The 14,771-nt window shown below is 50.8% G+C and overlaps 1 protein-coding gene across 1 annotated transcript in view; it reads left to right on the forward strand.

The window, feature by feature from the left end:
• Window positions 1–14,771, forward strand: part of LOC142251166 (transcription initiation factor TFIID subunit 9-like) — a 50,158-nt gene that overhangs the window by 2,845 nt on the left and 32,542 nt on the right. Inside the window, exons 3-6 of the mRNA XM_075323708.1 lie at window positions 79–215; window positions 3,218–3,352; window positions 4,253–4,334; window positions 10,685–10,798. Coding sequence (XP_075179823.1) covers window positions 79–215; window positions 3,218–3,352; window positions 4,253–4,334; window positions 10,685–10,798 — 468 coding nt within the window. The remainder of the gene's footprint in view (window positions 1–78; window positions 216–3,217; window positions 3,353–4,252; window positions 4,335–10,684; window positions 10,799–14,771) is intronic.

Genomic DNA, 14,771 nt, shown 5'->3' on the forward strand with positions numbered 1-14,771 from the left:
GTTCGCAGGCTCTTGTATTAATTGATATCCCGCTGATTTGCTTATTTTACCTGCTGATATTTGATGCTCTTTATTTAGGATATGTGACGACCATTCTGGAGGACGCCAAGATTTATTCCAGTCACGCCAAGAAGAATAACATTGATGCTGACGATGTCAGTCTGGCAATCCAGTGTAGAACGGACCAGTCATTTACCTCTCCTCCTCCCAGAGACGTGAGTAGTGGGGTTTACACCTCCCAGGGAATAAGGGCTCGCTCACATCTGTGCATATCTTGGACGAGCACTATCCAGTGTTTCATCAGATAGCACTCACTCTGTTAGGCTAGGCTCACATTTTCATTGTTTTCCATCAGTCACATGCGTTGCTTGACGCTTGTGACTGATGCGTTGTACAACAGATGAGAAGAATTAGAATTCATTGTCATGATAAAGCGGATTCCGTTGTAAAACGAGAGAGAGAATGATCAGCTGATCTCCCGGCCGCCGGCTAATGAGAGCGATCAGCTGATCTGCCGGCTAATGAGAGCGATCAGCTGATCTGCCGGCTAATGAGAGCGATCAGCTGATCTGCCGGCTAATGAGAGCGATCAGCGGATCTGCCGGCTAATGAGAGCGATCAGCGGATCTGCCGGCTAATGAGAGCGATCAGCTGATCTGCCGGCTAATGAGAGCGATCAGCGGATCTGCCGGCTAATGAGAGCGATCAGCGGATCTGCCGGCTAATGAGAGCGATCAGCGGATCTGCCGGCTAATGAGAGCGATCAGCGGATCTGCCGGCTAATGAGAGCGATCAGCGGATCTGCCGGCTAATGAGAGCGATCAGCGGATCTGCCGGCTAATGAGAGCGATCAGCGGATCTGCCGGCTAATGAGAGCGATCAGCGGATCTGCCGGCTAATGAGAGCGATCAGCGGATCTGCCGGCTAATGAGAGCGATCAGCGGATCTGCCGGCTAATGAGAGCGATCAGCGGATCTGCCGGCTAATGAGAGCGATCAGCGGATCTGCCGGCTAATGAGAGCGATCAGCGGATCTGCCGGCTAATGAGAGCGATCAGCGGATCTGCCGGCTAATGAGAGCGATCAGCGGATCTGCCGGCTAATGAGAGCGATCAGCGGATCTGCCGGCTAATGAGAGCGATCAGCGGATCTGCCGGCTAATGAGAGCGATCAGCGGATCTGCCGGCTAATGAGAGCGATCAGCGGATCTGCCGGCTAATGAGAGCGATCAGCGGATCTGCCGGCTAATGAGAGCGATCAGCGGATCTGCCGGCTAATGAGAGCGATCAGCGGATCGCTCGCATTAGCCGGCGGCCGGGAGATCAGCTGATTGTTTGGCCGCCAAGAGAGCATGCACAGCGAATTCATAAGGATTCCGCTGCTCAAAAAACGTTACATGCTGCGTTCCTGCCGCTTGACTGTCAGTCGTTCCACAACTGATCATTCGGGTGGAGGATGCAACGCAAGCGCATCGGTCACAATTCGCCAAACGGATTGCATTGTTTATCAGAGCGGCAGATTGTGACAGATCCTAAACAACGGAAATGTGAACCTAGCCTTAGGCCTATTTCACAGGTCAGTGAAATACAATGTTTTTCACTGACATGTTAAATACGCATATGTCCCTCCATGTGCCGTGATTCACAGCACGCATGGGTACTCCATGTGCAATCCGTGAGATGTGATCCGTCATCCGTGATTGCACATGGACGTATACTCACCTGTCCCCGCTCCGGCTGTCCGAGGTGCTGAACTCTTCGGCTCTGCTGTGTTTCCGCCCCCGCTGCAACTATTTCCGGTCGGCTATGGCTGCATACATGAATATGCATGCCAGTAATTAGCCGCCTCTGAAGCAGCAGAGAGCAGCTGCTGGAGACAGCAGCGCTGGAGAAGGTGAGTATAAAATGCTTTTTATTTTCAATGTCCTTGTTTTTCTGGTACATGTGTCACTGATCACACCATAGTGTAGTCCATGGGACATCAGTGATGCTAGAATAAAAACGGACATGTCTCCGTGCGGAAATCACGGACACACGTGTACGCTGCATGGGAACACGGTCAGCGAAAAAATCATTGATGTGTGCACAGACTCTTTGATTATAATGGGTCTGCGTATGTCAGTGATTCTGGTACGTATAAAAACTGTCACATACGTACCAGAATCACTGACGTGTGAAAGAGGCCTTTATTCTGTGGGGCTGACCAATACATTATTTTTTTTTTTTTTTTTTCTTGTGGTGATTAAACATTAGAAAAAAAATCACTGCATGCTACAATTAACAGTGTTTTGTCAGCTTGTGCGGACCCATACATGTCTATGGGTGCCTACAAAGCATCGGACTGTGCTCATGTGACATCCGAGTGCAGTCCAATATATGCAGAAACGGCTAATGGAGAAGATGGGGAAATTAATCTCTCATCTCCTCCTCAGCCGTGCTCCAATTTTTGCATGCGAGAGCATCAGATCAGTGCATGACACTCGGCGCACGCTTGCAGCAGAGTCTGAGCCGAGGGCCATTAATATTTCGCATTTGGTGAATTCTTGCAAGTTACAATAAGGGGTACTTTGCACACTACGGCATCGCAAGCCGATGCTGCGATGCCGAGCGCGATAGTCCCCGCCCCCGTCGCAGCTGCGATATCTTGTGATTGCTGCCGTAGCAAACATTATCGCTACGGCAGCTTAACATACACTCACGTGCCCTGCGACGTCGCACTGGCCGGCGAACCGCTTCCTTCCTAAGGGGGCGGGTCGTGCGGCGTCATAGCGACATCACACGGCAGGCGGTCAATAGGGGCGGAGATGAACGGGACGTAAACATCCCGCCCACCTTCTTCCTTCCGCATTGCAGCCGGAACGCAGGTAGATGCTCCTGCGACTTCATACACAGCGATGTCTGCGGCCGCAGAAACGAGTAACAACATCGTACCATCGCTGCTGCGAAATTATGGAAATGTCGGACCCTACACCGATCATACGATAACGACGCTTTTGCGCTTGTTAATCGTATGTAAAAGGATTCACATACTGCGATGTCGAGTGAGACGCCGGTTGTGCGTCACTTTCGATTTGACCCCACCGACATCGCACCTGCGATATCGTAGTGTGCAAACTACCCCTAAGGCCTCAGAAGTGACTGCAGATCATTTATGAATCTACAATATTTTCAGTTTAAATAAAAACTAAAAAAATTGTAATTTTTTTTTTTTTTTTTCAGTTTTTATTAGAGATTTCAAGACAAAAGAACCAGACACCTCTACCATTGATCAAACCATACGCTGGCCCCAGGCTGCCACCAGATAGATACTGCCTGACTGCTCCAAACTACAGACTAAAAACCATACAGAAAAAGGTAAGGGGTTCAGGAAAACCAGGGGGTACTCTGGGTAGTTTTGGCGATTTAGGCCATGTGCACATGTTGAGTATTTATTGAGTTTTTTTTTTTTTTTTTTTTTTTTTAACCTCCGTATTTGTAGCCAAAGCCAGGAGTGGGTGATAAACACAGAAGTGGTGCCCGTGTTTCTGTTCTACTTTTCCCCTGATTGTTCCACTCCTGGTTTTGGCTACAAATACTGAGTTTTTGCAGCGTTTTATTTATATATTTATTTATTTTACTGTTTTTTTTTTGTGCAGTGTATTTAAGTTAAATCTATTGACTGGAAGGGCTCAAAAACGCTGGCAAAAACGCAGAAAGAATTGACATGCTGCAACTATGTGATCATCACAAAGATGTAGCAAAAAAAAAAAGCTGCAACGTGCGGACAGAAAAACTGAATCTCGTAGACTTTGCTGGGGAAAGAAATGCATGCAGTTTTTGGACCAAAACTACACCGAAAAAAACACGGCAAAAAAGGCAGTTGCGCCCAAGGCCTAAATGTTGTCTTAAAGAGATATACCATTTTTTATTTTTTTTCCAATTGGGCATGTGCTCAAGAAAAGTGATCGCATGCTGTGAGTGGGTGTCTTATTAGACAGTTGTTTGCTTCATTGCTCTGTAAATGGACTATGTAAATGAAATGGCCCATTTATCCTGTTCTTGCACCTTGAGGTGGCCTGTTAGATGCTGAGATCGTCCGCCCCAGTCATATGATCACTGCGGCCGGCTGCACTAAAAGCCTGTAAGGGCATATATGTCCGCCAGGTAGCTTTCCCTATGGAAATCCTTTGCAAACTTGTCCATCGAGAACTCTCGTGTATGTGATGTTCTTCTAGGTGTCCTGCATTGTCTGTATTTTGCCTTCCTCTGTTGCAGATTCCATCATCAGGCAGCAGAATAACCGTCCCCAGGCTCAGTGTGGGGGCCGTATCCAGCAGACCCAGCACGCCTACAATTGGTGAGCATTACAATACTCGGCAAGCCATGGTTTTCTTTGAGGCATAGTTCTTGCTCTAGGGCTACCTTCATACCGAACTTGTTTACTGCAGACGCAATATAATTAAACGTTGCTGCGGATATCATCGTAAGGAGGTGCCAGGAAGCCGCACAGTTCATCCATTACAAAGGATGACATTTACACTGACATCTGCATTAATTGACAAGCTGTGCAGCTGAATCAGCAGCTCATGTGTCATCTACTGATTTTTTTTTTTTATTATATCAGATGGAGATTATATATATATATATATATATATATATATATATATATATATATATATATATATATATATATATATATATATATATTGACAGAGAGATCTCTAGCTCTCATTTTGTGTGTGTGTGTATGTATATATATTAATATATTTCTCTGACTCCTCATTGGGGGACACAGGACCATGGGTGTTATGCTGCCTATCCATAGGAGGACACTAAGTAAATGCAAAAGCATAGCGCCTCCTCTGCAGTATACACCCCCTGGCCGGGCCAGGCAGCCTCAGTTTTAGCTTAGTGTCTGTAGGAGACACTTCCTTTCAAGGTTTTGTTATTTTTTGAGGGCGACTGTTTCCTTTTGGGACCGATCTCCCACTACCATCAACGGGCGGGAACGTGGAGTGTCGCCTCCACGTACCCTCTCCTGCGACGCTGGATCCTGGGCTGGACGACGGGTTCCACAGACACCGATTTTGCAAAGCCCAGGGTAGAGGCACAATTCCTCACCCCCTTCTTTGCAGGCTCTGAGTTGAATATGGCACCTATGTGACCGGACACAGCAAGCTGACTCTGCTATTTTCACTGCCTGGACTGAAGCAGTGTTTAAGGTGAGATCCCCCTGACTGGTTTCCCAGACAAAGGGAGAAAAGACGGTGCAGGGAAGGCTCCTAGGACTGCTGAATTTACAGTATTTATTATGAGAAAGTCCCTTGCTGCTTGCAAGGAGGAGAGCCCCAGGGATCCTGAACACACAGTGTTAACTTTTCCCTTGCTGTTTGCAGAAAGTCCTGCACAGATAATTTACTGGTGGCAGGGGGAGGGTCCAGAGCTCAGGGACTCACACTGTTTATTTGCTCTGTTTATTTGCTCTAGCAGAAAAGCGGGCAGAGATAACCACCAGTGACAAGCTGTGTGCTGACTGGAGAGAGAGGGAGGAAAACTGTCAGAAGCTCCCTTCCCGGCGTTTTTTATTACCCACAGCAGGGGGGGGCACACTGACTTCTTCTTCGCGCTTTTTTAGCGATAAGCCCTGCCCCCCCCCCCCCCCCGCAGGAAAGCGTGGGAAGATCTCCACAGAGATTACTCCTTCTTGAGGACAGGGCCATTGGCTGATTCTGGTGAGGTGCTTGCTTCACTTGTAGCCCTGCTGAGCATTGCTCCCCCTCCTGGCATACTCCTATTAGGAACATGCAGAATTCTAAGGGCACTAAGAGTGCTAAGGCTCACATAGTCTATTATTCAGCCTGCACTGCCTGCCACACTGAGCTACCACGTAAACACACTTCTTCTCCCTGTGAGTCCTGTGCCCCTATAGCCCCCCAAGACCCCCCTGCCACCACCGCCGCAACCGTCAGCCCAGAGCCTAGGGCTCCCAGCCCACCGGAATGGGCACAGTTTCTGTCCCAATCCATGGAAAAACTGTCACAGAACCTGGTGCTGGCTATGCAATGTCGTCCTCCACACCCTTCTGGGTCCCTGGACGGAACGCAGCTTGAGGATACCCCTATGGAGCATCCTTCTGAGGTAATCCGGGCACATGCTTCACCGGTTACAGGGATCAGGAAAAGAGCACACGGCTGGGTGTCTCCAGCGGGCTCTCCCTCGGGAGCACACAGGGCAGGCTCTCCCACACGCTCCACGGCTTCTGAAGAGCTGGAGGAGGGAGAATGCTGTTTGTACCAGGAGGATTCCTTGGTTTCATCCTCCCCAGATGATCAAACTGCAATAGACTCCCTTATAGCAGCAATCAACCAAACTCTGCATGTGGAGGATCCCCCATCCACTACCACTGACCATTTGGTCTCCTTTAAGAGGGCAAGGAAACCCCAAAAGGTTTTCGCTGATCACCCAGAGTTTCAGGATATCCTAACAAAGCAAAGGGAGAAGCCTGACAGACGCTTCGGTAACCGAAAACTCATGGAGTCCCGGTACCCATTTGCCTCACCTGCCCCTAAGGGCTGGGGAGATCCGTCCTCGGTCGACACCCCCCCCCCCCCTTCCACCGCCCCCCCCCCGGTCTCCCTCCTTACCACAAAGACGCTCCTGTCTTTACCCGATGGTTCCTCCATCAATGACCCGAGAGACAGACAGGTGGAGCACCTCGCCTGCTCTGCTTTTGAGGCTGCGGGTTCCTCCCTCTCGCCCTCCTTTGCCGTTGTGTGGGTCGCAAAGGCGATCTCTGTCTAGGCAGAATCCCTTAACACTTCGCTTGAGGAATCCCAGTTCACTCATACCTTCACAGAGGTAACAGCTCAAATTGCCGCTGCGGCGGAGTACCTCATGCAGGCCTCCATGGACGCTGCTACCTGCGCAGCGTTTGCCGCCTCAAATACCATAGCCATCCATAGAGCTCTCTGGCTCTGACAATGGCGAGCGGACTCTGCCTCCAAGAAGTCTCTCACGGGCCTTCCCTTTTTTTCCAGACCGAATGTTTGGCGAACGTCTGGACAAGCTCATTTCTGACGCCACGGGAGGAAAGAGTACCTCCCTCCCCCAGCTGAAGTTCAGGACGTCCTTCACCAGACGTCCACAGTCCTCGTTCCACTCCTTTCGGAACTCATTTGGTTGGTCGACATCCCGTGCTGTCCCCGCCACCAGCCGCGGACTACGCAGAGACCGACCTTCTCAGCTCTCCCCGAAACCCACTTCGTCATGGCAGCCTAGACCAAAACAGTCCAGGACTAGGGAGACAAGGCCACGACGTTTTCCCCCCCTCATGACTCCTTCGGCGCCCCGGAAGACACACTCATTATTGTAGGAGGTCGACTGCGGCTCTTTCAACACATCTGGGCTGCCGCCTCAGACGACAAATGGGTGCGAGACCTTGTGTCTTCCGGTTACCACATAGAATTTCGGACCCGACCCCCGAGTCGGTTCTTTCTCTCAAACCCCCCAAAGACTCAAAAACGACGCAAAGCTTTTTTTTTCTCAGCAATCCACTCGCTCCAAACAGCAGGAGTGATAATACCTGTCACAGACGACGAGAAGTTCGGGGGTTTTTATTCCAACCTCTTTGTGGTCCCCAAAAAGGATGGGTCAGTTCGACCCATCCTGGACCTCAAACACCTAAACAAACGTGCACGTACGGAGATTCAGAATGGAGTCCCTAAGGTCCATTATTGCATCCATGGTCGAAGGGGAATTCCGCACCTCCATAGACATCTAGGACGCGTACCTGCACATACCCATCATCCCAGATCACCAAACGTTCCGCCGCTTCGCAATTCAGGACTCCCACTTTTAATTCGTAGCTCTACCCTTCGGCCTTGCCACCGCACCAAGGGTCTTCACCAAAGTCATGGCGGCCGCCATGAGCGTCCTTCACGCCAGGGGAGTAGTCGTTCTCCCTTACTTGGACGACCTCCTCATCAAGGCCCCCTCCTTCCGCGACTGCTCAACCAGCGTACACATCACTGTGGACACCCTATCCCGCTTAGGGTGGCTAGTGAATCTGGACAAATCATCCCCGATCCCATCACGATCCATCAACTTCCTGGGCATGTCCCTGGACACTCGTCGGGGCTTGATCCTTCTCCCTCAGGACAAGGCGATCGCTCTTCAACGACCGCTACGCTGCCTTCTACGTCCTCCGTCTCGCTCCATTCGATTCAGCATGAAAGTGCTCAGCAGGATGGTGGTGGCTATGGAAGCAGTATCCTTTGCTCAACTGCACCTCCGCCCACTGCAGCTAGCCCTTCTAGCGGCCTGGGACAAGAGCCCTTTCTCCCTGGACAGACATCTTCACCTGACGCCTTCAGTCAGGTACGCACTCCGCTGGTGGCTTCGGTCCTCATCCCTATCGAAGGGGAGATCTTTACTCCCAGTGAACTGGCTGGTCCTGACCACGGGCGCCAGCCTCCTAGGCTGGGGAGCAGTGTACCGGGCACCACACTGCTCAAGGACGTTGGACGCCCCAGGAGTCTTCCCTACCCATAAACATCCTGGAACTCCGTGCGATCTTCCTCGCGCTCAGAGCGTTCTGCCCTCTGCTAGCGGGTCGTCCGATTCGAGTCCAATCGGACAATGCGACAGCTATAGCCTATATCAATCGGCAGGGGGGCACCCGCAGCAAAGCGGCTTATCTCGAGGCCCACAAGATCCTCAGCTAGGCCGAATCGACGGGATCAGTGATATCAGCGGTACACATACCGGGGGTAGAAAGTCTGCTGCCCAGTTCTCTAAGTCGCCACGGTCTGGCCGCCGGAGAATGGTCTCTCCACTCAGATGTGTTTCTACACATCTGCACTCGCTGGGGCACACCAGACGTAGACCTAATGGCCTTAAGGTTGAATGCAAAGGTACCCGCGTTCATAGCCAGGTCACGCGACCCGCAGTCCATCGGTGCGGATGCTCTAGTCTGCTCCTGGCACCACTTCCGCCTGCCTTACATATTTCCACCTCTACCCCTGCTGCCATGGGTAATCGGTAAGATCAAGGCAGAGGGAGTCCCGGTGATACTGATAGCACCGGACTGGCCCAGGCGCGCCTGGTACGCCAAATTAGTACAAATGCTCAGACGCACCGTGGCGCCTTCCAGACATCCCAGACTTGTTGACCCAAGGGCCCATTTCCCATCAGAACTCCAGAGCCCTGAAGCTGACGGCATGGCATTGAGACCTGGGTATTAACAAGAGCGAGATTCTCCCCCGCGGTTAGTTCCATCATGATCAGCGCCCGAAAGCCTGCCTCATCCCGCATTTACCACCGTACGTGGAAAATCTTCCTTTCGTGGTGCAGGGGAACTAACGTCCAGCCTATGCCTCTAGCCATCCCCAGAATTCTCGATTTTTCTACAGTCTGGCTTGCAAGCGGGGTTGGCTCTCAGTTCCCTTAAAGGGCAGGTCTCAGCGCTCTCAATCTTCTACCAATGCCGCCTGGCTCAAAAACCGCAAGTCAAGACCTTCCTCCAGGGCGTTTCCCATCTAGTTCCCCCGTACAAACGGCCGCTGGACCCATGGGACCTCAACCTCGTTCTGGAAGGTCTCCAGAGGTCTCCCTTTGAACCCCTCAAGGAATCCTCCCTTGCTCTTCTGTCCTGGAAGGTAACATTCCTGGTGGAAATTACGTCCATCAGACGGGTTTCGCAGCTAGCAGCACTCTCTTGCCGCGAGCCTTTTCTGATCTTTCACCAGGACAAGGTGGTTCTGCGCCCCCTTCCGGATTTCCTTCCAAAGGTTCTTACCCCGTTTCATTTGAACGAGGACATTGTTCTGCCTTCCTTTTGTCCACACCCAGTTCATAGGGTGGAAAGGTCTCTGCATTCGTTAGACCTCGTCAGAGCTCTCAGATATTACATATCCAGGACAGCCCCCTTTAGGAAAACGGACTCTTTGTTCGTCATTCCTGAGGGGCCTAAGAAGGGACAGGCAGCTTCAAAGGCGATCCAGGAAGTCTACCGCTTGCAACTCAAGCCCATTCCTAGTGGGCTGCGGGCTCATTCCACGTGAGCAGTTGGTGCTTCGTGGGCCATTCGGCATCAGGCTTCAGTGGAACAGGTATGTAAGGCTGCGACCTGGTCTAGCCTACATACGTTTTCAAGTACCTTATTTGGTTATGACTCTTCCTTTCTCATGTTCCTCTGTTGGGAAGTTTTTACTGTTTTTTTTTCTCCAACTGCTTGTGTACTAAAACTGAGGTTGCCTGGCCCGGCCAGGGGGTGTATACTGCAGAGGAGGAGCTATGCTTTTGCATCTACTTAGTGTCCTCCTATGGATAGGCAGCATAACACCCATGGTCCTGTGTCCCCCAATGATGGCTAAGAGAGAACGATTTTACGGTGAGTACACAAAAATCCGTTTATTAGATACATATATCTCTGCAGGCTAATGGCATCATTGGATCTGACAGATACCCTCTTAAATTGGAGCTGTGAGTTCACCTGGGAAGACAAGAGACTCCTGATAGTCAAGCTGCTTTTTATTTTTTTTGCATTTGGGGTTTTTTTGTTTTTTTTTTTTCATTTTTTTTTTAATTGTGACGCCCTTTTTTATTTTTTTTTTTTCTAAATTTTTTTTTCCATTATTTGCAATGCTGACATGCCTAATTACTGTTGCAGATTATTGCTAATGTAATCTATTTTGTTTTTCTCCGCAGGGACGCCTTCAGGTCAGACTGTATCGGTGTCTAAGGTTGGTGGCACTCAAGTGGCTCTCGCTGGCCAAAGGTTTACGGTTCAGATTCCAACCTCCCAGACAACAGTTAAAACTGGTTAGTATGTATATTTGGTGTTTCCTTTTTATTTATTTTTTTTTATTTTTTTTTAAATTCTGGTAAGGGAAATACGTAAAATAAAATCCTCAGACTTTTTTCCATCTGTGTGGTTCAAAGGGATCCTGTCAGCCGATTTGATTCACGCTGTCAGAACAATGGGCAGCAAGTGTCAGAGACCAGGTCCCATGTTGTTGCCATTTATATTAAACTATATAGCTTTGTTGCGTTTCAAAATCTACAGTAATGGGGTATTAAAAATGCATCAGTCACTTGTATTATATAAGCATTTTTTTTTTCTTTTTGCTGCTAAGGGTATGTACACAAATTTAGGGTATGTGCGCATGCTGCGTTCTGGCTTGACAAATATTCTGTAGTGTTTTGTCACTGCATGTGCGTTTCAAAACACAGCTAAAACGCTGCATTTTGGATGCTTTATTTTTTTTTTTTTTTTTAATTTCAAATCTGTTTTATTGACGAAACTGTTGTGAACATACAAACATACCATTTGTGCAATTACGATACATAAACATCTTTTTCTCAATGACGGGGTAACATTTAGAAATTGTTACATTACTAAATTTCTTGGAATTCTTCAAATTATCTTTGTGCTATTACGTTATAACCATTGATAAGTTATAGGTCAGAATTCCACTTTTCTTTTTCGCTCCTAATTGGGAGACCCAGACAGTGGGTGTATAGCTACTGCCTCTGGAGGCCGCACAAAGAACTACACTTAAAAGTGTAAGGCCCCTCCCCTTCTGGCTATACACCCTCCCGTAGGAGTACGGATTCCTCAGTTTTAGCTTTGTGCGCAGGAGGTCAGACACGCACGCATAGCTCCATTGTTTTTAGTCAGCAGCAGCTGCTGACTATGTCGGATGGAAGAAAAGAGGGTCTATACAGACTCCCAGCATGCTCCCTTCTCACCCCACTGTATGTCGGAGGTGTTTGTAAGGTTGAGGTACCCATTGCGGGTACGGCGGCAGGAGCCCACATGCTGATTCCTTCCCCATCCCTTTTTACAGGGCTCTGGGTGAAGTGGGATTTACCGGTCTCCAGGCACTGAGACCGTGCTCCATCTACAGCCCCTGGAGAAGATGCTGGATGGAGCGGAGTACATCAGGGACATGGCCCTGCTTCCTCAAGGTACTCTGTGTCCCCGTGCATTTGGCGCTCACACCGCAGCATGCTGGGTGTTGTAGTGCGCCGGGGGACATCAGCGCTGCGGCGCTTGTGCCATGGCCTCATTCAGCTTCGCTGAAGCAGGCACACTTATGGGAATCGGTCGCGCCGGCCGCTGGGACTGCGGCGCGGCTGGCACTTGTAGTGCGCCGGGGACTTCAGCGCGGCCTGCGCTTTTACGGCGGCCGCGCTGATAACTCGAGTCCCCGGTTTTTGCGGCCTGCTTCCGTTCGTTCCCGCCCCCAGACCTGCCAGTCAGGAGAGGGGCGGGACGCTGGCCACTTCTAGGAATCGGTCGCGCCGGCCGCTGGCGCGGCTGGCACTTGTGGTGCGCCGGGGACTTCAGCGCGGCCCGCGCTTTTACGGCGGCCGCGCTGATAACTCGAGTCCCCGGCTTTTGCGGCCTGCTTCCGTTCGTTCCCGCCCCCAGACCTGCCAGTCAGGAGAGGGGCGGGACGCTGGCCAAGGCATCAGCGCTGAGGGCTGGAGTCGTTTTTACATACTCCAGCCCTCACAGTCGGCACAGAGGGGACACTGTTTCCCGCACTTTTGTTTGGAAACTCCCACGGACCGCCCCTCTCCACAGACGCCGGCAGCCATTCCTGCTGACACGCTGAGCTGCAGAGGGGAGCCGGGGAGACCCAGACAAGGAATTCTACGCCTCTTATCCCGCTATTCAGCGGGCGGTAAGCAGCCCTCAGGGCTCACCCCCTCTTGTGCCAGTAGTATTTTTAGTATTTTGTTTTTACAAATACTTGGTATTACATAGCGCTGGTCGCCCTTTGGCTATAGACTCTCTCACATTGCAGAGAGCCAGCAGCATGTCGTCCGTAAAACGCAAGGGTGCCAAAGCACAGACATTATATGCTTCCTGCACCGCATGTGGGACTTTTCTACCGGCAGGCTCCACGGACCCCCATTGTGTGCAGTGCTCGGCCCCTGCGGCGCTTGCACAGTCGGGACCTCTGCTGGACGTGACCCAGGGTGTACCACCTGTGAATGCTGTCCAGGTGACAGGAACTGAGTTTGCAGCTTTTGCTGACAGAATGTCTCTCACTATGTCACAAATTCTTGACACATTGCGAGCTAGGCCTGTACTTCAGGCCACGGACACTGTGCAATCATTGCCCCCTGGTCCCCCTCAGCTCAATTACCTCCAAGCTCCGGGACGGGCATCTACACCTCAGGGTGAAGACTCTGACTCGGACGATGGCCCCGGGCAGCCTAAGCGGGCTCGCTATGACGGGCCTTCACATTCATCTCAATGGTCAGGTTCCCAGCGAGATGAATCTATGGGTGATGAGGCGGACGTAACTGATCAGGATTCTGATCCTGGGACCGCTCTCAATCTAGATGCACCAGATGGTGACGCCATAGTTAATGATCTTATATTTAACATCAATAAGATGTTAAATATTTCCCCACCAGCTCCTCTTGTAGAGGAGTCAGCTTCGCAGCACGAGAGAATCCATTTCAGATACCCTAAGCGTACATTAAGCACTTTTCTGGACCACGCTGACTTTAGAGACGCAATCCAGAAACCTCACGCTTATCCTGAAAGGCGTTTTCCTAAACGGCTTAAAGATACACGCTACCCTTTTCCCACTGAAGTGGTCAAGGGTTGGACCCAGTGTCCAAAAGTGGATCCTCCAATTTCCAGGCTTGCAGCTAGATCCTTGGTTGCAGTTGAAGATGGAGCGGCACTTAAAGATGCCACTGACAGGCAGATGGAGCTCTGGCTGAAATCCATCTATGAAGCGATTGGAGCGTCATTAGCGCCTTCTTTTGCGGCCGTATGGGCACTCCAAGCTATCACGGCCGGGCTTGCGCGAGTCGACTCAGTCACACGTGCATTTGCCCCGCAGGTAGCACCATTGACCTCGCAAATGGCGGCATTCGCGTCGTACGCGATTAATGCTGTTCTTGACGCTACAAGCCGCACGGCAGTGGCGTCAGCCAACTCCGTGGTTTTGCGTAGGGCCCTGTGGTTGAGACATTGGAAAGCAGATTCTCATTCCAAGAAGTGCTTAACCAATTTGCCTTTTTCTCGTGACCGATTGTTTGGAGAGCGTTTGGATGAAATCATCAAACACTCCAAGGGTAAGGACTCTTCCTTACCGCAACACAGACAAAACAAACCCCAACAGAGGAGGGGTCAGTCTGGTTATCGGTCCTTTCGAGGACCGGGCAGGTCCCAATTCGCCTCGTCAAAAAAGACTCAAAAGGACCAGAGACGCTCAGATTCTTGGAGGTCTCAGTCACGCCCAAAAAGGCCAGCCGGAGGAACCGTTGCCAAGACGGCGTCCTCCTGACTTGCGGTCTCCGATTCCCACACCCGCGGTCGGTGGGAGGCTGTCCCACTTTGGCGACATTTGGCTGGCAAGCGTCAAAGACCGTTGGGTGGGAGATATTCTGGCTCACGGGTACAGGATAGAGTTCAGTTCTCGTCCGCCAACTCGTTTCTTCAGAACTTCTCCACCACCAGACCGAGCCGAGGCTCTGTTGCAGGCGGTGGCCGCTCTAAAGGCGGAAGGAGTGGTGACCTCCGTCCCTCTTCAGGAACAAGGTCACGGTTTTTACTCCAATCTGTTTGTGGTCCCAAAAAAGGACGGATCGTATCGACCCGTCCTGGATCTAAAGTTGCTCAACAGACACGTAAAAGTCAGGAGGTTCCGGATGGAATCCCTACGCTCCGTCATAGCCTCAATGTCTCAAGGAGATTTTCTAGCATCAATAGATATCAAAGATGCGTATCTCCACGTGCCGATTGCACCAGAGCATCAGCGTT

The sequence above is a fragment of the Anomaloglossus baeobatrachus genome, chromosome 9 (genome assembly GCF_048569485.1).
Source record: "Anomaloglossus baeobatrachus isolate aAnoBae1 chromosome 9, aAnoBae1.hap1, whole genome shotgun sequence".
Classification (NCBI taxonomy): Eukaryota; Metazoa; Chordata; class Amphibia; order Anura; family Aromobatidae; genus Anomaloglossus; species Anomaloglossus baeobatrachus.